The following is a 20,126-nucleotide window of genomic DNA, read 5'->3' on the forward strand; positions in this document are numbered from 1 at the left end:
GTATTTCTGTACTAAAAATCAAATTATTAGCATACCATTTGATAATGAACCAGCAGTTTGAAAGTATTGTCTCTTCTGTAACTGGACTAGCTTACTTCAAGGCTTTTTCTGTGCACTGCCTCTTCAGACTTTATTTGTGAGCCATGTAATGAGTCTCTTGTTCTGCTGTCTCAGTAGTTAAGACAGCAGCTCACAGTGACTTAAGGATAAGTGTCCATCGAGGACACAAAAAACACTTCTGTGGTCTTAAGCTGCTTTACTGACTTTGCAGAGCATGAGCAGACAACATTTTCACCTTTTTCTCTGGAAGGAAGTGCAAGCTCTGTTGTGAATGGAAAAGCTGTTCAATAAATACTTGAGATCAGTGTTGGCCAACAGAGTGAATTCAGTTTATTTGTCTGTACGATTAATAAGAACATATGTCCTCTACTTCTGTCTGCTTTCATTGTGCTTTTGGCTCTGCAGTGTCATTCAGCTGGGGCAGCAATGTACTTTCCCTGTCTTTGCCAAGTACCCAGACTCCACAGGCTACACACTGTTTATTAAAATATTAATATAATTTCAGGTGATGAGGTATGAAAATGTAAATTTCAAGGAAAATTACAACCTGGATGCAGCAACCCTAAGTCCGTCCAATCCACGTGAAAAATGGCTACGCAAAAGGACACACGTCAAATTGAGAGTAAGTATAGATCTGGATGTATATGGCAGCTATATAACTTGTGTTTGGCAGCAATTTAGGTGACGTCTCCAAAACATATGTTTACATAATTGAATATTACTACAGATCTGAAAACTGCTGGTATAATCCAGAAGCAGACAAATTAGCAGTTAGGGAATGGGAACAATTTATTCTTGGTTTATCACTACATGTTAGGAGAAAGCACATTTCTTCCTTCAAATAACAGAGGGGTTAAAAGAGGTTGTTCTTGTATTTCTTCTGTGCTAGATGAATCTGTAACTCAAGAAAAAGATATTTTTTTCAGATGCTGTTGGATTTTCAGATTTCAGTTGGAAATGTCAATTAAGATAAAAAATAAGATAAAGATAAAATCTGTTCAGGAACCCACCATTCCTGGAAAACGTGGCTCCATCTGAAGTAGGAATGTAGTTTTTCTAGGTGTTCTGAGGTGCACTGTGACGTACCTCAGAGACACTGTCCAGGACTCTGTTTCTGTGTCACTGTTCATAACAACATAATAGAGACAGTAGCCTCATCACAAAGGCAAACTTTACCCTTCCCACCTTCTGTGCTTGTTTCAGAATGTCACTGCTAATCACCGAGCTAATGATGTCATTGCAGCAGAAGATGGTCCTCAGGTTCTAGTTGGGCGCTTTATGTATGGACCTCTCGACATGGTGGCTTTAACAGGTGAAAAGGTGAAGTCTGGGTAATAAATTTCCTTGTTCTTCTGAACCAGCTTTCACTGGACACAGTTGTTGAATGTAGCACACATGTATAGTACCCGAGGAAGTCTTGCAGTGAGGGAAAGTATGTAATAAATACATGCAAGCTGAAATTATTTCTAATTTAGGGTTTCTGCCAAATTTCTGAGCTCTATACCCTTGTTTGATGCCTTCAGTGCTAAGCTGAGTGCTTTAAATGATGAAGGCAATAAAATATTACATTGTGTGTTAGGAAGCATTTTCTAATTGAGAGGACCCTCTGTGAAGTTTTTACTGAGTTTTGAAGTCCGTTGAAACTTCCTTTTAGTAAAAGTCATAGTAGGGCATACTTACATAATCTAGGTTTGGCCAGCCCTTTAAATAGGGAGTGTGTTTCCTGCTGTCACACTACATGACCATTTCCTTGTTTTTGCAGGTTGATATCTTCATAATGACTGAGCCATCTTCGGGTAGGTGGGTGTATTTTGACACGGAGATATCCAACAGCAGTGGCCGGATATCCTACAGCATACCCAAACAGAAGAGACTGAGAGTGGGTGTGTATCCCATCAGAATGGTTGTCAGGTAATAGCTCCAAGCTGGAACTACAGCTGTGATGGGTGATTGTGATCACGAAGACACCAAAGTGTGTAAGATTGAAGGGGGTGTGAAAGGGGATTTTTGATTGTATAGTTGTCTTTTCTTGGTCTTGTCACTGTCTTGTCAGCTTAGATTTGAAGCAGTGATCATCTTTTCACTGGCCAGTTTAGAGGTGCCCAAGTCGGTGCATTTTATCCCTACTGCAACACAAATCCTCAGTGCAATTCAATTTAGGAGCACTTAGTCAAAAAATGGGGACTGGACTGTAATCAGTCTTCTTTGTGGCAAGCATATATGACTTGGGATATTTTGCAGCCTGTTCACTGGGGAAAAGACTGCTGAGGGGTATAGCATTCTGGCATTTTGCTTTTTCAATTTATTTATTGCTTTGCCTCTACAGAGGGGACCAGAGCAGTGCCGCGAGTTACCTGACTGTTCTTCCCCGAGGAATGGAATGTGTTGTGTTCAGCATTGATGGTTCATTTGCAGCAAGTGTTTCAATTATGGGAAGTGACCCCAAAGTCCGAGCTGGGGCTGTTGATGTTGTCAGGTAAGTCAGGTTTGCACACCTCATTTTTTAAATCTCTGACTTTCCAGTTTAAACACAATAGGAAGAGAGCGGGATAGGTTTGTTTTTTTTTTAACTACACTTTTAACTACACTTTACTACACTTTAAAAGCCAGGATTCTTTGCAGATACAATTCTGTATTTGCTTGGACATCATGTCAGCCTGATTGTCAGAGGAATCTTAAAATGCTGTGGTTTGCTTCAAAAATTGTAGTTTAAGTTGCCTTGAGACTAAAAGTTGCTTATTTTTTTGATAGGAGCACAGACTTAGGCATGCTGAAGGATGCTTGTTGAAGGATAACATCCAACTTCTACCTCTGTCTGTCCTGAGCAAAGAAGTGCTGGCCTGCCCTGGGATAATTGTTTCTCTTTCGCACCTGCATAATTTACCTGCTGTTTTTCACAGGCATTGGCAAGACCTGGGATATCTGATTATCTATATTACTGGTCGTCCAGATATGCAAAAACAGCGTGTGGTTTCATGGTTGTCTCAACATAACTTTCCACAAGGGATGATCTTCTTCTCAGATGGACTTGTTCATGACCCACTGCGTCAAAAGACCATTTTTCTCCGGAACCTCATGCAAGAGGTACTAGACTCCTGTTTGTAGCCTTAAAACCTTTTTTCCATAGAATGTCATTCAGTGAAGTTCGAGATCTCCCTTCCTTTTGAAAAGTAAATCTCACCTCATTTCTTTTCTCACTTTTTAAAGAGCAGGGAAAGCTGATAAAAACACCTGAAGGGGCCTGCTGGCATGACAAATAAATAAATGAACTGCTAGTTCTTTCCTTTGCGTATATCCGTAGTTCTTGCTGGCATGCAAGCAGACAGATTTAGCGTTCTGTGTTTTACAGAATGAGGTTGTTAACAATTGACTCATCTGCTGCTTCATTGCAAAACGAGTGCCATCCTTGTAATGCATGGTATTCAATAGAGCATTCACTTTGGAAGTAATATTTGTTTCAGTGCCACATCAAAATCTGTGCTGCATATGGTTCCATGAAGGATATTTCTGTGTACAATGTCTTGGCTCTGTCACCATCCCAGATCTACATAGTTGGACGATCAACAAAGAAATACCAGGCACAGTGTCAAGTAAGTAACTCTTGTTACTCAGTCAGGAAGTCCTAGGGGGTAACAAGGAAAAGCATGTGTGTGCAAACTACGCACACACTTGAAAAAAATTAAGAGGGGAGACAATGTTTCAGAGAAAGAAGGGCAGTTCTGGTTTCAGATGAGGCTTTTTCTGGTAAGTGAATAGAGAATTTAGTGGTCACAGGTTGTATCTGCAAGTGCATTCATCACATATTGCTGAATGACAAAATAGAATAGGTCACTGAAAAACAAACATGAGTGGAGTTTTTGTACTCTTTACATATCTTAACTGGGATGCCAAAGTTAGGAAGTTTATTTATCATGGAGCTCATAGGTCAAGGCATCAGTAATTAGTCATTCCCTTTCTTTCCTTCTTATTTCAGTTCCTCAGTGAAGGTTATGCAGCTCACTTGGCCTCACTGGAGTTCAGTCTCCATTCACGACCGAAGAAGAACAACTCTCGAATGATACTGAGAAAAGGCAGCTTTGGCCTCCACTCCCAACCTGAGTTTTTGCGCAAAAGAAACCATCTCCGTAGGACTATGTCTGTACAGCAACCTGACCCACCTTCTTCAAACCCCAAGCCAGAGCGTGCCCAGAGCCAGCCCGAATCAGACAAAGACCATGACAGGCATTTGCCCCCCATTGCTTGGGTTCGAGGTGGAGTTCACAAATTTGAATCTGTCCCCTAGTAAGCTTGGGAATATAGATCTTGGGTGCACCCGGTTAAAGTTATAGGCATGCCTCAAAGATATTATGTAGGCAGCTTCAAACTAGGAGATATAGAAGGGAACCTGTACTTTGAAGTCTCCCCTACTCTGGAATCTGCCTTCTTACACCAACTGGGGAACGTCACATCCATTCCTCTTGACACATTTATTGGGAAATTTTAAAACAATCTAAAACCTTCTCAAGTGCTTACAACATCAAACATCAGGAAATATCTCTGGTTATTTTTTACAGCAGATTTTAATCGAATGTGCAATAAGAGAAAAAGCTGTAACAGGCTGATTTTACTCAGAGGGATTGTGGTACCAGCTAACCAGATGCACGCAAAGCGTAAGTGCTAGGTCTCAAAGGTACAGAGGTTTACACTTTAAACGCTAAATAGTTCTATCTGTTTCCACTTCCCTTTTGATAAAGCGATACACTTGCAAGGGAAGCAGAGGTGGGAACCACAATAGTGGAGGTCAGGATTTGTACGCCAAGATGCTTTTTGGGTGACTTAAACCCAAGATTTCCTTTCAGCTTACAGTATTGGTCAGCCCACCTCAACAGGGGCTCTCGTGTTTTGTGTGAGTTGCTCTATGGCAAGTGAACGGAAGAACTCTACTTCTGAACCAAATCATAAAATCTTCATGTTAGAAATAAATGTGTCTGCCACAGTTTGAAGCAGTCAGTGTTGCTGTATACAGAATAATGTGCCAGTGTACAAAGATCACGTTGTTTCGTGGAATTTGGTGACTGTGCAAAATGTGTGGACTACTCCGAGTAAGAAGATAGCTCTAACCATCTCAGAGACAGATCCTCAGATAGTAAGCTAAAGGGGGAGCCCTTTTACTAAGGGATCTGCAAACTTCAGAACTATCATTTTATTCTAACTAGAATACACTGGAGGAGAAAAGAAGTGATGGGAGTCTTATGAGTAAATTGTTTACCTTCTCATATTTTGTAGCAACTGCTGTGGTAAGATAATCCGTAGTATTCAGAAGCATTTGAGCTTCAAATAGATGTGCCAAATTACAGGTGCCAAATTGGTTTTCCTAACAATTTGAATTACTCTCAGATCTCTCAGCAAAGTTACTAAGTCAAATGTGTGAAATTTTCCCTAACTGGTAATATTTCTAAAGTGTTGTAGGTTGTTTAATGTAATAGCAGTTTGCATTTTCTTCATGAAGATACTCCCACTGCACTAAATTTGCCGAGTTTTGATGACTGAACTGAAACATGCTTTAAAACCTTCAATGAAGTTACCAGTGCACATAAAACCCCTTTTCTTTAAAAGTTAAAACCAGGCTATTGACAATGAGATGGCTTGAAGTTGATTGATTTCTGATTTAGATGTGTGTGTTTGTTTTTAATTTCAAGGAGTTGGGGTGGAGAGGGTTCCATGTCTCTTCTCCTCTCCGTCCCCCTTGCATTCAGGTTTTCCTTGTCTGTAGCTAGACCAGAAACAGTCTCTCAACAAGTGTATTAGTTAATGATTTTAAGACACATAAAGAAAACAAGAAATGCTACGTAAAACTTAAGACAGTGCAGAAGTAAACCTAAGACTACGCTCTGTACTCACCCAAAAGTTTAAGCGAGTTTTTAAGGGCTTAGTAATGTGGCTCTTGCCTTAAAAGGCAGCAAAGTAGCTTATAAATAAGATCTTTATTTTTTTAGACATTACTTGGCAAGATTTTCATTTGCCAGTTTCAAATGTCCTGAAATCTCTGGCACATCAGAATTTTGGTTTTATGCTTGCTTTAAGGGACACGGTGATTGTTGCTAAAGATTTAAGAAAGTTATCAAAAGTTTGATAGCTCACACTAACTGGGAGCAGGTAACTACAGGGGCCTGGGGTTTTATGCTCTGTTGTCATGTCAGCCAGCTACAAAAGCTAAGTGAAAGATAGCCACAAACTACATTGAAGCAGCCTTCAGGTTTACTTTCCCAGTAGTATTGCATGTAATTTTTAACCCACAAACTATTCTGTGTTCTGTCTTGGCCCGCTGTGTGCACTAATTCTAATTATATAGTCCATTTCTTCCCCTGTCCTTTGCAGCTAGGAGAAGATTGCATAGGTACACTGGACTGCATCTCCCTTCAGTAAGTTCACTGTTAGCATGCACCTCCTTGTTATTTTAAAGTAGGCATGGAAATCCAAGGCTTGTGAGGGATAAACTCATTAGGCAAATCTTAAATTTGATGAGGGAACCTAAAAACAGTAATCGATTGCAAAGTTCTTTTTAGGCACTGGGTGTTGTTTAGCTTGTCTCCTGACAGTAAACACTGTTCCTGCTGCAAATTTCAAAGCTAATGTTGCTTTAACTGTCTACCTCTACCATCCCAGAGACTCAAGAATCTGTTTTGTTCTAACTTGCTGCAGTAGAAAGGCTTGTTTCCTTTCAAGAGAGGAATCTTTGTGTAAGTCTGTGACTATTAAAGTAGTGTCTGGGCACAAGGTTAGAGAAATCTCTTAGGTTAAGGTCTGTCTTTTACTCTTGCAGACACAATGTCATTTTGCAGGGTACCATGCAATGAAAACTCCGATTCTGTGTATTTCTGTTAATAACTGGGCCACCTTTACAGTAATCACTGTGCTGGCTTCTGTTGAGAATACAATGAGCTAATAGCCGTAAAACAAATGCTAGCGTGTGTGTGTGTATCTGTACGTGTGTGTGCGCGCATGATTTAGACTGGTAACAATTTCAGAGTTTCTGCACATGATATTGAAATCAAGCTAAAAATATTTTCCCTAGTTTAATTTCTTATGATCTATAAGAGATCATGTGGCCTTTGCATAATACCAACACTACCTATTGCTCAGGGATGGAATGGTTTATATCCTGATCACATACCTCCAGCTGAGCACTTTGGCAAACAGTGATACAGGCATTAGCTTGGAGGTTGAAGCTTCATGTTAGTTAGGAGCTGATCTGAAACATCAGATGCCAAATGCATTTGTCTTGAAAGCAGAAGCCAGTTGCCACTAAATGGTAAAACAACTTCTGTTGTAGCTGAGAGAATGTTTAGACATCCTGCAAGTAGATTGGCATTTCAACACATAATCTGTGCCAATGGCTGGGCACCTCAGGCGTGTTGAACCACTAGAGTTTTGTGTTTTGTTTTAGTTTTTTTTAATCTCAGCTTGGGGTGTTCCCTGAAGATTGCCTGATGAATCACTACTACTTTTCTAGCATAGCTTTCTAGCATAAATTTTAGTTACACACCTTGTCCACATGAAACTTCATATAGTGGTCCATAGGCATTCTATTTGCCACTGGTACTTTCTCGGAAGGATTATCAGTACTCCTAAGCAGGCCATTTACTAAGGGTAAGCTTGGTCCTACAGTCCTTAAACTTTATAGGCTAGGGAAGTGTTACAGTCTACACAGAAGAGAAAGGGGCAGAGAAGTCCTTGGACTGATCCAAGTATTCTTGGATCAGATTCCTGCTTGACCAAAGTACTCCTACTTAGTTATGAGGTGTGGCTTATACCTATTCAGCATAAAATTTTCTTAGGTGTAAAAATGACGTGACATTGATAATTCTTGTTCATTGGGGTTTCTGAGAGCTGCCACTTTAATTTGCTTATACAAAAATATTCTTAATTCTTACAGATTACTTCACGTGTTCCTCTAATACCAATGAAAGTAATTTCTAAACAGTTAAAACTTTCATGGTTATGCAGAAGTGGAACTAGCAGTAAACTAAAGAAACAAAAACATATACATTTCAATCAACTATTAAAATAAGCAGTACAATGACACCTTATCTGGAAGCTCTACCATTCTGCAAAATAGAATTTGTTTGCCACCATTAGTGAACAAGTCATCCTATTTATACATCGCAATCTTTAGGCCAGGGTACTACCAATGTCTGTAATTTAGCAAATCCCTAATACTGAGATCTATAGTACCATATGCTTCACAGTCTAAATTTAGAAGGGAAAAAATGAAATTGGTCTTTCTTTCTGTATTGTTTCCTGCCTTAAACTTGCAAAAAACTTTGTTTACAAGCATTTTTAATAATACCTGAAATCATTAGGTGTTTTCATTTTTTTAAAATTCACTACTTTAACAACTATTACTGAACAAATACTGAACAAACCCCAGTTCCCCACTCCCCTTGCATCTAAGCACAGAAAGGTGAGTACATCATAAAAGTACTAAGTTATTACACTTTTGTGTAAAGTATGGGCACTTTTTTTATAAGCTTATTGGCTCAACAATGGATAGAAGAGACTGTACACGGCAATGTCATCATTTTTCTGATTAGAGCTTGAAATGGGGGATCTGAACTCAAAATTTCTGAGTTGAATTGTTTATTTCAGGCATGCAGGGGACAAAGTGGCACTTTCCATCCTCATCTGGAGCTGGTACAGGATAGGATTCTCATAAACACAAAACCTTCCAACTTACCTCAACTTCTATAACAGTGTTTCTTCATGGTCTGTGTTCATAGCTTCAGCAGAAATTGTGGGTGTAACAAGGTAATTTGAATTCCATGTTTAATCGCTCCAGTGTAAGTATAGGTTCCTACAGATTATCCTATATTCAGTCCCGCACAAAAAAATTGAGGTAGTAATATATTTTTCTGGATGAAAAGAACTCTTTTTTTTTCAGAAATAAGAAATGGCCTGGAGCAGCTAGAATCCTGTGCCATGGACTCTGGAATTGAAGTCAGGTGTTGGTATTTCCTCTTTCCCTCATTTTAGTTCAAGCCCAAGGTAAGGGGATTACAGTTTACCCTCTTTGTATTTCTCTCAATAAGCTACATTTGAAACTGGATATAACTGTGGGGGACAGGAGAACATAAAACAAATGACTGTCATTTATAAGGATTTACAGAACTTACAGGGGAAAAGTGAGGGGGGCAGGTTTACTGTGATGTGCTGGGAGACAGTATACCAGAGATCACAATACTAAAACCTAATTGAGAGATTGCAAACTTTAAAGCTAAGTTTATTCTGGGAGCACTGGTATAGGGCCCAGAATAGCAGTCCTCTCACAGAACCACAAGCCTTCTGCACAACTTATTTTTCTATTTGTGGGAGAGGGAAAGGAGCTGTCCACTGACAACTGAATTAATACAAGGAAACTTGAAATTGTACATGTTCTTTCAGTTGATAGTTTTATTACGTGCATACTTTTAAATATCGTTTGTTAGTGAGAAGGTTCTGTTTGGTGACAAATGCTTATATTTCTTATGGCTGCCTTGTAAAGATTAAACAAATGTACGATAATGAATTTCTTAGTATGAAATAAGGAGTAAGATTTCTATAACTGGTACAGATTTTGATGTGAGCTGGTTTTTAAAATCTTAATATGTTAAGTCACTTAAATAAAATCTTCCTTGCCTTTAAGCAAAGAGTGTCACTGATTATTCTCACCAGGGGTGTGGTAAGTATTAGATCATCATTGTCCACGTCCTAGTAGTCAGTGGAAACAGTATAAATAGAGGCTGTTTAATACATTTGACTATATGAAATAATACTTAGATGGCCTGTTGACTTTCCACAAAACTCCAACCCTCCTTCCTTTTGCGAAGTCATACAATTAAACACTTCAATAACGAGACACTGTCTTTCTGAGAACTGTATAGAAATACATGCACAACACATTTCAATACATGCAAAGAATTAAGTCCAAACTACTGTTCCGTACAAAAAGGTGGTTAAAAAAAATAAATCACAAAACCACACAAAAACTACATCAAGAAATAACACAGGCTAAAATGTTAATTTATCTGAAAGCCTGGAAGCCCAGCATTAAACCTTGACCATTAGGGTTCCTTTCATGTTTCCAGGCCTCATTACCTGTTTCAATATTTTAAAACAGTCTGACAAGAAAAAAGAAAAATGATGAGTAAGGTTAAAATCAATACATAAATCAGAATTAAACATGCTTGCTTCCCATATTTATACTTAATACCATTAAATTTTTTTACTTCCAGTTTTACTGAATTACATGGACATCTTAAAAATTACCAAGTAGAACAAAGTTTTCCAAATCAGTCTTTTGTTTTAAGCTTCAACTTGGAGTGAATGTAATTAAGAAGCTTTCGTAAAGCTATGACCCTGGAAAAAAGCACTGGTGTTACTCAATCACCTACCAACAAAGGCTTGTCAAATTAATTTTACTTTTTAAAAATATGAATAGCAAAATATAGGTGTCAAATGCTTAGTATAACTCATAAGATAGCTGCACTGTGGTATTGTAGTACAGTATTGTACTGTGGTTGTTAGAGGTTAAATTAATTGTTGTAAACTATTTCTGTGTATAATACATGTTCTGCTACAAAAGCAAGGGTAACTTAACTTGACTGCCAAGATGCTGTTTAAAGCAGCAGCAAGAAATGACAAAGATGTTGTGATTTGTTTGGAACCCAACTACTTAAGACAGCATTAGTTAGGCTAATCTAATTACAATCTTTAAGGCCATAAATTTGAGTCCTAACATGAACAGCTCTTGAGGTGTGAGCACCTTGTTGTTTTGGAATAGCAGTTTTGGTCAGAGTTCAAACAAACCACTACTGTTTCATTAATTTCCAGTTAACCATTATGCTAAACTTTTGCTTTGTATACAGAGAAAAAAAAAATTGATAGGCTTTCAAAATAATGGACTAGTATTCTTACTATGCAAAATACTCATACTAAAACTCATGTCAGCTGGATACTAGTCTAAATACTACTATGACCTATGACCGCCCTTCATATATTTGTGGCCCTTGCTCTGGCCATTCCTACTTGTCAGTTCAACATAGGCTTCAAAGTACTTACTGCCTCATGAAAGTCATTCAAGATGGTCTCTTATCTCAGTGGGAGATTATGCACTGTAGTGCAATTTTGATTCTGTTGTTAAGAGAAGGTAAAGGAAGGAAAGTCCTGAGCTACTTTGTCAAGATTATAAAATGTGATGGCACATATACATACACATAATTATATATAAATTATGTATAGAGTGCACTCTCAGGTGCTACACAGAGCTCCCCTTTATATATGCTCATAAACTAACAATAGTTACAACTATCTCTGCCTAGGTACCAAGTGCTTGATGGAGTTGCTTTGCTTGCCTTCTGATAATTTGAGAAAGTTTTTGAGATCGACGCGCAGACTGTAAGTTTTGTGCCATGAGAATAGTAGTTTGATACTGCGTGTTGCCTGCAGAAGAACAAGACTGACATTAGCAGCATGAAGTCAATATGGCTGATTAACTGGTTGACACACAGATTGCTGGAAAACTTTTAGATGGGAGTAAGGAAGATGTCTTGGACCTGTACACTTTCACTATTATAACAGGTCTAACACTAGCAAGAAAAGATTTTGTACCTTCAGTGAGTATAAGTGGCAGTGCACAATTTAAGTACTGCAGTAGTTTAACTAGCAACAGGAGCATTTCTTGTGATATAATCTAATTAATTAAAATGAAAAAATCATTAGAACAATACATGAAGCTGGCAGCTGTATACAGTTTGAGATCAAGGTTTGTTTTGTCATGGAGAATATTGAAAAAATAGTTGTGACACTAAAACTCACAGCAATTGGATACCAGAACAGAAAGTCATATGCAAGACTAAAGGGCACCTCCAAAAAAAATTTATTACACAATTAAACCAGTAGGCAGCCTAGAAACAGCCAGGGACAGAGCACATGGTGTGTGTGTGTACAAGCGCAGCAGACCAAATTGCTTAGTGGAAGCAGTACACATCACTGTAAGGTTTCAGTCAAGCATTTGAAACTGCTATTTCCTAAAATGTTAAAGCATTCAACTAAAAAAGCCCTGGTGTTGCTAAATAGGACATAGTATTCATGATGTAACTTTCCCTTTAACAAAAGCACACGTCCAGGATAAAAATATTAATGTCACAATGCAGATCTCAGTGAAGGTAATCAAGACATTTACCTGGTAGTGGTTCAGTGAATTGACACTGAAAGTGATGTTTAGAAATTTTCAGCATCCAATTCCTTAGTGTTGCCATCCACTTAGGCACAAGAGCTATGTTTAAAAAATGCCAGCAATCCAGATATTAACTGCTCTTTATTGTGATGGCATTGTCTTAACTGCTAAGACAGTGCTAGGGATGGAAAAAGATGGGCTGTAAAATTAGACAGCTCAGTGTAATGGTTTGTTCTGTCATGCTTTATGATCTTAATTAATCACCAGAGTGAACTGAGGTTGAGTGACAAAAACATCAGTACCAGTATTTTTCTAGTCTGGTACGGAGTGAGAAAAGCTGCTATTTGCATTGAAGCCAAACTTTAGGTCCACTGTGAACCCAAAGGGTTTCACTAATCACAATGAAGAAGTGAAGATCTACAACTGCACAATGATCTGCTGTAGCAGATCACTGTAGCCACAGTGAATATGAAGGAAAACCTGTGGTTCCACATAATTATACTTCAAAGAAGCATGAATTAGTAAGACTTTCTCAAAACAGCAGGTTTTCTCTCCACAGATGCATGCAGGTATAGAGAAGATAAGTGAACAACTACCTTACCTGGTTGATACTATCTTCAGTTACGAATGAGAGAAACTGTCATATTATTCACAGATGGGAGAATATTAGGAGTGAGATTTAGTGAAATTTCAAGGGTTATGATCACTAACGTAATACAGGACTTAACCTATAGTTATCTAGAAACGGCCCCATTGGTAAAAATTGAATTTTTGGAATTATGTAGGATTTTAAGACCTTACCTCTTTGTAGATAAAAGCAATTTAATGCTAAGCCATCTCTAGAGGATTTTAGGTACTTAATATTTCATTATTGAATGTCTGACAGCAAGTGTTCTAAGAGAGGAAGAAGTTCAGGTAGGTGGCCTGTGACAAGACTTCTGTCCTTTGGTTTTTACTGTGTTAGTATGTCTAATGCAGAATAACACAACCTTTACAAACACTGTAGCCTACCAACTCATGGGTAAGCCAAAGTGTTGTATAAGAGGCTTCTGCATCCTCTTAATTTTTGAGTTACAGACTATTTGTTAACATAATGCTACCTAACAGAAGGATTTTCCTATAAATATCTGGGAACCAATGACAGTATCAGCACGAGGGGATTTCCACAGTACCCCATCCTGGACTGGCACCTCTTTGAGACAGAGGCAGAGAGGTACTGTTCTCACACAAAAAAGGTGGGAAAAATCTTCCACAGCAGGAATTCTGAAGACAAGGAGGATGCTTGACAGGTTTTAGAAGCTGCAAGTACAACTGCAGTTTTAATCTGCACAGGTATCTTGAAAGAAAAGCTCTGCTGTATTGTAGCTGATAAAGTTCTGCGACTTATTCCTCACCCTAAATTACAGGGATCACCTAGCCTGCAATGGGCAATGTCCGAGTGGGAGGTAACCTGCTGGTGGAAGTTGAGGGATAGTTAGTGGTATTTACCTCTCCTCTTGCACAATGGCTTCATCAAATGCTTCTATTGGAAAATCCCTGAAGAGAACAGCTCCAACTCAGAATCAAACTCTCTGCAGACAGAATGGTCATTACTAAAGATCAAACAGGACAGACTTGACTAAGTGATGCTACCCAAGTCTCCATCCCTGCAGTAACAACTCTAACTCCAGACTTTACCCAGAGAAGTTGAGAGCTGTAACAGTCGTGCTTTTAGTTTGACTGACCAACTACTTGACATCACCCCCAAGACAGCTATCTTCCAGTTCAAATACTGCATTCAGATTCAGGATTCATCTTCTAGTTTTGACACTTCAGAAGTGACTTTGACCAAAGCAAAAACGTGTCCATTATTAAGTATTTCCCTAGCTCACAACCCTTTGTGTTAAATCTTTGAGGCAAGAATTTCTCTACACTATAAAGAGCTTGGTATTAGCAGAGGTCTCTCTTGCAATACAAATAGCAACTTTGGGATAGTTAGAGCTATCTATGTAGGAATGGGATGCAGTGAATTTTTCTTTATCAAAAAGGCATCAGCAAAGAACTCATATATGTCTGTCTGATGGGGACTGGTGCTGAGAAATATGGTGTAAACTAACCCAGTGGGAGAGTGATTTCTAAAAAGTTGTCACAGCACAAAATTAAGTTTTGTTTTTCAGCTTTATGCTATGCTCAGAGTCTGTCTGTACAAGGACCTGTAACTACAGGTAAATAGGACAGCAACCTTCATATCTTGCCTTTTACTTTACAAGATAATCACAGTAGTAACAACATTAATAATAACAGAATATGGCTTAGAAAAGAATGTGGCTTACATCTTTCTGTTAGCAGGAGCAGGGGATGAATAAGGGCTCTTCATTGCTGATGCTCTTCTTGATCTCCGAAGAGGGACAGCATCTTTATGAAGGCAGGATGAGAAACCCCTCCATTCTCTATGTTGTGACACCCTTGTTGGCCCAAGCAAGGCTCTTTTGCTGGATGCTGGGGTGCCTTTAGAACTGGTTGCTGGAGTAACACTCTTCTTAAGACAAGGAGTTTGAGGTGTAGTGCTTCTTTTCTTGGTAGAACTGGTTGCACAGCTTGGGCTGATTGATTCAGCTGGAAGTGTCACTATCAAATGTACTTGGTTTTGGCAAGACTTCTGTATTTTCTGGAAGAAGCATTAGACAGACATGTTATGCTAAATTAACTCCGTAAGCCTAGAGACTGGAAGCTGAAATACAATGAACATTCAAGCTGAATCTCTAGTTTTCATTCTTGTATCGGGTTTACTTTTAGCATGCTTGCTTTCCAACCCTCTGTACTCCATTTGCATGGGAGGAGTCATTTGCTCCCCTAATCCTCAGAACTTTGTCAAGGGCTTCAGCAGGCCTTGGAACAGAGCTCCTTCTGCTCTCATGCAGTAAAAAGGCCAGTCTCCCTAACACATAACTGATACAGTTGAAATCAGATGTTCTCCACCGAAGATAAATGCAAGCTCACATTTGCACCCTGCTTCCATCTACCAGTCAGTCCAGATTTAGAGTGTCTATAAGGAAGAATATGTGTGGATACGGAGTGAGAAAAGGGCATAAAAAAAAATCCAAAGCACTGCATACATCTTGGAAAAAAAAAAAATGTTTACAAGCAATGGCAGTCTCTAGCCTGCTTCCTCCTTGTGAAAACTGCTATGTCATACACGATGAAATACAGTAGGGGAAAAGCATTTGGTTAGTAATAAATGCATTTAGTTAGTTTGATAAAACTACACTTATATTTCTTCTTTCCACCTTTCTCCCTCTTCTGCCATATCCAGAATTTACCTGTCTACACTTTAGCAAGGATATAAAAAATTTTACTAGTTAATAGCTATGACATGATTACATCTATGTGCAGATGCGTGGCATAGACTCTGAAATACATCAGTCTGTAGAGTACAGAAATCTTAATACTGAAGTTGAGGCAAAAACTAAACTCTGTCCGGACTCCACTACAAAGGCAGAGTACCTGGGATACTGTTCCAAAAGCATTTTTTGCTTTTCTTTTGATACGCTGAAGAGTTTGACCATTCTGTTTTGCTTCCAGATTTTCACAAGTTGTAGTCTTATGAAAATTCTGGTCTACTTGCTTTAATGGCACTCGATTCCTTAGAGACATACGCATGGTATTGAGAGAATTCAAAGAAGCCCTTCTCTTGAATTTGTTTGGTACAGGACTCTCATTGTCATCAAAATCAGCTAGGAGCTGGTGTTTCCTCCAGGACATTGCTGCCTTGACATTTTGAAGCACAGATACCATCTTGCTGCAGTTCTTGGTGAGCCTAAACAATTTCCTAAACAATCAGAGTGAGAACAAGAATTAGAGTAGGGAACAGAGCAGAATGAAAGAGTAGAAACAGATGTTTATACAATTCACTTACATTTGCCTGAAACAACAAAATCAGAACTGACTAGACTTTTCTTGGAGGCTTGAAGGACAACAGCATTAATTTCTGCAGCTATATAGGTCTGTCCACAAATAATTCTTATACTGAATTTCCAGTACTGGACATCAGACCTGCGAGACTGAAGCTTGTGGGGCAGAATGCTCTGTAACTGCAACCGTTCCTTGTTGATGTCCGAGACTAAGATCTCGTATCACAGATTTTTGCCTTTATTAATGAAAACAGCCTTTCACTGCCAATTTACACAGCTGCTATTGTGTTCTGCCTCAGTTACTAGCCGGAGGCTCACACTTAAGTCATCTATGATTTCAGACAGGATTGTTAGTGGCAGATGGTGGTGGTGGGCTAAAACATGTTATCTATATGATACAATTTTTAACATACACATATAGTTTAAAGCTTTCATTTTCACTAACGATCAAGCTAAGCTACTCCTAGGAAATTACTTCTAAAAAGCCATTAAAATGCAAATGTACTTTAGCGTTTTTAAGTGAATTAATGTTACCAATACTTCATTGCAAATTACTGTTATTAAAAAAAAGCTGGGAGGTCTACCGTCATTATGCCACATATTAGGAAAGTCTATTGATATTCCTTACCATCCCTTAGCTTCTCTCCATCTCTCACAAGTGTCCTTATTTGTGTCAGAAAGCAATAAGGCTTAGTGAAATCTTTTAATCCTAAAGGTGTTTGGGATATTAACATCTTTTAATGCATTCCTGCTCATGGCAGCAAGGAAAAGCTAGTAACCAGGCAGCTGGTCGGGTCTCTTACTAGCTCCCAGCTTACCTAGTTTCCATCAGCTAGTGTTGATGAATTTACACTAAAAGGTACTACTCAAGTGAAACGCCCTGAAGGAAATGCCTGCTATCCTAGGGTTATATGTATCTGGTTTTTTTAAGCGGCATTGCACGATACGATGTGCTGGACCTGCTGGCTACCGGCAGTTTCCGCGCCAGGCGCGGCCGCTGGGCCCACGGCGGGGTAAGGGCTGCGGCCCGGAGCTCCTCCAGCAGTTCGCGCTGCTTGAGCAGGACTCGGCCCTCGCCGCTGCCATTCCCTGTGCTCGCTACAGACGGTCGAACGCACAGCTGCGGCCTGGCTGAGGGAGCCGGGTCTGTACGGCGGAAGGCGACACAGGGCACGCTCTGCCCGCGCCATTATTTCGCCCGCCAGAGACGTCTACAGCAAGTTGACGTCAAGGCTGGAAGACACCGGCCTGGGCCTCTCGCACGGCCAGAGCACTCGGGGATGTACTCACAGAGATCGGTGCCGCCGCCGGCCGACAGGAGCTTCTTTGGGTCGCCGCCGCCGCGTTTAAAGGAGGCACCGCCCCCGCCGGGTCCCCGGATTGGCCCCGCTGCCACCGCCCGCGCCCATTGGCTGCTCCCCGCGCGCCCCGACCGTTACACGGCTCGGCGGGGCGCGCGGGAGCTGCGGTAGCGCGGGCTGGCGGTCTGTCCGTCCGTCCCGGCTGTGGCGGTGTCGTGTGGTGTCCCCATCGGTCACAGCTTTAGGTGCTATAGAGATGATAATGGCGACTGTACCACGGTCGCCGCTGCGGCTCCCCCCGTGCCTTAGGTGCCTTCGTGGGCCTGTGGCTTAGGGATCCACGTCAGCGGGAGCAGCAAAAGAATTCGGAGGCTGGCTTGCTGACTTGCATGTTCAAGCCACGGCTCCTGTTACTTGTGGTAATTATGAGCAACGTCTTTGACAATTTTTGTTTGATTGCTTTTTCTCTGCCGGCACCTGCACCTCCTGCTAGAGGAGACAGCTGGTGTAACTGCACAGTGCTGTTCTGGAAGCCCGTGTGGGATGGTTGTAGCAAATGAGGCAGGAAAGAAAAGGCCAACTACAGAGAATGTGGTTTGGTGTTATGGGTTTTGGTTTTTTTTTTTTTTAAATTTACTTTTATTCTACTCGAGGGAAACAAGACATGCAAGGCCCTCACCTTTAAAACATTTTTTCTGGAAAAACTGTGGAAGCAGCTGTAGCAGCTTCTGGCTTTTTTACAAAGTTTTTGTTCGGTTTCTGGGAAAGTCAACGCAGTAACGCTCTGCAGTCCCACCACTGACCTATAAACATACTTGCTATAAGTTCTTAAGAGCTATGGTTTAAAAAAAAAGTTCATCATGGAGGTGTTTGTTCCCTGTTTTTTTCATTCACTATAATATGGGCAGGTATAGCTCAAAAAATAACACTTATCTATAGATCTGTGTTTCTATGTGTTACAGCCCTATGTACTGCTCTCCTTTCCTCTGCCCATTGGCTTTATGGCTTCTAGATAGTTGCATATGTGTTATTCCTGTTCCTTAGCGTTTGCTCTCCCATCTCTGTAAGGAATGTTTAAGGTTCTGCAAAACAAAGAGCGCTTTGGGGAGGGTGGGGGCGGGCAGACATGGGAATGCTGAATACAAGAGGTAAAGTCACGTGGTAATCAGATCTACATGCTCTGTTTCTAAGGGTTATCTTTATCTCTGGGGATTTAGATTGGTATTTTGGATGGGAAGGGGGAGAGGCAGAATCTGTAAGGATAGTCGTGGTGCTAAATGATCAGATAGGCAGAGATAATGCTTAACAGAAGAACTGTAATCCAAAAGGGGAGTAGCAAGATGAACCTGAACTGGGCAGTCAGCCTGTCCGTTTGTGCTTGTATATAACACTGCAAAAGAAATATCTCAGCCTTTGTAATTGTAAACAGATTATCAGGGATTTCCATGTTTTCTTTGTCTTATGGCCTGTTGTTTACATCCATTTCAACTTCATTACTCAACAGACAAGTGCATGCTAAGGAGAAAAGGTAGGTTGGCATCATGTAGTTTTAAGTCGCATCTTCTTATACTCCTGTCAGCCAATAAGCCTTGATTTTGATGTAGACCTTAAAAAAAGTATTACTATGTATTTTTCCAATTTCATCCCCAAGAGCCTAAGGAGTGTTTACCAGGTGCACATGATGAGATGTGCACTGTAAAGGAGGGAAATAAATACATTCTGAATTTGTGCCTCTTTGCAAAGGTACTTTCAAAACGCTAGTTTTCCATGCCCTTTGGATGTTCACAGAGCCAACTATTAGCCTGATCTGTAAGACCTCATGAAAACAAGCACCTGTAGTTTGAATTTCATAGCTGAAAACATAGAAGGTGCATCACTTCCCTTCTTGGCTGTTTATTGGTCAGCCTCTTAATCCATTGAAAAGTGATAGGACAAGACCTGGTTTGTAGATTTGTGACTTTTATTTCTCACTTCCTAGGGGACTATGAAGCAAGTCTGCTTTTCTTTTTCACTGTCTTTACCTGAGACCAAATGACTTGGCTCAAGTTGGTTTTGCTGTTTGCTCTTGCATAAATTCAGTTGTCATGACATCACAAACATTACCTCTTTGCTCCCTGGCAGTGGCGGAACTTTGCTGGTGGAAAGGCCCAAGGTAGAGAAAGCAAGCTTTTAATTCTGGAGGGAGAGGTGGAAAAGCGTGCAGAGAGCTGTGGAGCTGGTAACTTTTGGCATTGTCGTTGTTTACTTAGGGTTATGTTTTACCACTACCCTCTCGGTCTTCCAACTCACCAGCTTTGTCCCTGTCCATTGAAGCATAATGATGGAAAATCCTGCTTGAACCAAATGACTGAATACCGTATATTGCCTGTTGGTCTCAACAGGGATTATACCTTAATCTATGTCAGGGTACTATCTCAGATGATAGTCATGAAACATTACCAGCAGAGGGATAAAAAGTCATTTGAGCTAGCTTTATGCAAAAGTACTGTTCAAATGTGTACAGCCCAAGGCACTGGGTACTTTTCGACACTAGGCGTATCAGGCCACAGGCAGTTGTCCATTACAGCTGATGCTAAACAAAGGTTTCTTGGTGCAGTGACTGGTCTAGCAGCTGTTGATGCTGTTTCACTACTTACCATGACTCAAGGCCAAAAGGTTAAAAGATTTATCCTGTGATTGTTC

At 40.1% G+C, this 20,126-nt stretch overlaps 3 protein-coding genes and 1 long non-coding RNA gene across 16 annotated transcripts in view; 2 read left to right on the forward strand and 2 right to left on the reverse strand.

Moving 5' to 3' along the window:
* PITPNM3 (PITPNM family member 3) overlaps positions 1-12,116 on the forward strand; it is a 51,748-nt gene extending 39,632 nt beyond the window's left edge. For 3 of the 6 annotated variants that reach the window (XM_071765383.1, XM_071765387.1, XM_071765388.1), the window contains 8 exons: positions 566-682; positions 1,264-1,380; positions 1,823-1,971; positions 2,387-2,536; positions 2,961-3,144; positions 3,522-3,650; positions 4,034-4,310; positions 8,981-9,725. In XM_071765383.1, the coding sequence (XP_071621484.1) occupies positions 566-682; positions 1,264-1,380; positions 1,823-1,971; positions 2,387-2,536; positions 2,961-3,144; positions 3,522-3,650; positions 4,034-4,310; positions 8,981-9,072 (1,215 nt within the window). In that variant the 3' untranslated portion in view covers positions 9,073-9,725. Of the gene's footprint in view, positions 1-565; positions 683-1,263; positions 1,381-1,822; positions 1,972-2,386; positions 2,537-2,960; positions 3,145-3,521; positions 3,651-4,033; positions 4,311-6,417; positions 7,728-8,980; positions 9,726-11,396 lie in introns of those variants that run through there. The other 3 variants (XM_071765384.1, XM_071765386.1, XM_071765385.1) reach the window with 3 other exon arrangements.
* On the reverse strand, positions 832-1,827 carry LOC139806157 (uncharacterized). The gene is made up of 2 exons (XR_011730148.1): positions 1,741-1,827; positions 832-955 (listed from the first exon to the last, which is right to left on the reverse strand). It is a non-coding gene; the product is annotated as an uncharacterized lncRNA (long non-coding RNA).
* PIMREG (PICALM interacting mitotic regulator) lies at positions 10,996-16,045 on the reverse strand. The gene is given in 6 exon segments (XM_071765389.1): positions 10,996-11,492; positions 11,494-11,517; positions 13,742-13,778; positions 13,781-13,824; positions 14,566-14,900; positions 15,737-16,045. Coding segments are annotated over 6 exon segments (831 nt in total). The 5' UTR covers positions 16,028-16,045; the 3' UTR covers positions 10,996-11,392.
* A 2,057-nt stretch (positions 16,046-18,102) lies between these two features.
* Positions 18,103-20,126, forward strand: part of FBXO39 (F-box protein 39) — a 42,048-nt gene continuing 40,024 nt past the window's right edge. For all 8 annotated transcript variants that reach the window (XR_011730150.1, XR_011730151.1, XR_011730152.1 and 5 more), the window contains exon 1: positions 18,103-19,662. The gene's annotated coding sequence lies outside the window, so the exon portion shown is untranslated. The remainder of the gene's footprint in view (positions 19,663-20,126) is intronic.

This window comes from Heliangelus exortis, chromosome 21 (genome assembly GCF_036169615.1).
Source record: "Heliangelus exortis chromosome 21, bHelExo1.hap1, whole genome shotgun sequence".
In the NCBI taxonomy this organism is placed as follows: Eukaryota; Metazoa; Chordata; class Aves; order Apodiformes; family Trochilidae; genus Heliangelus; species Heliangelus exortis.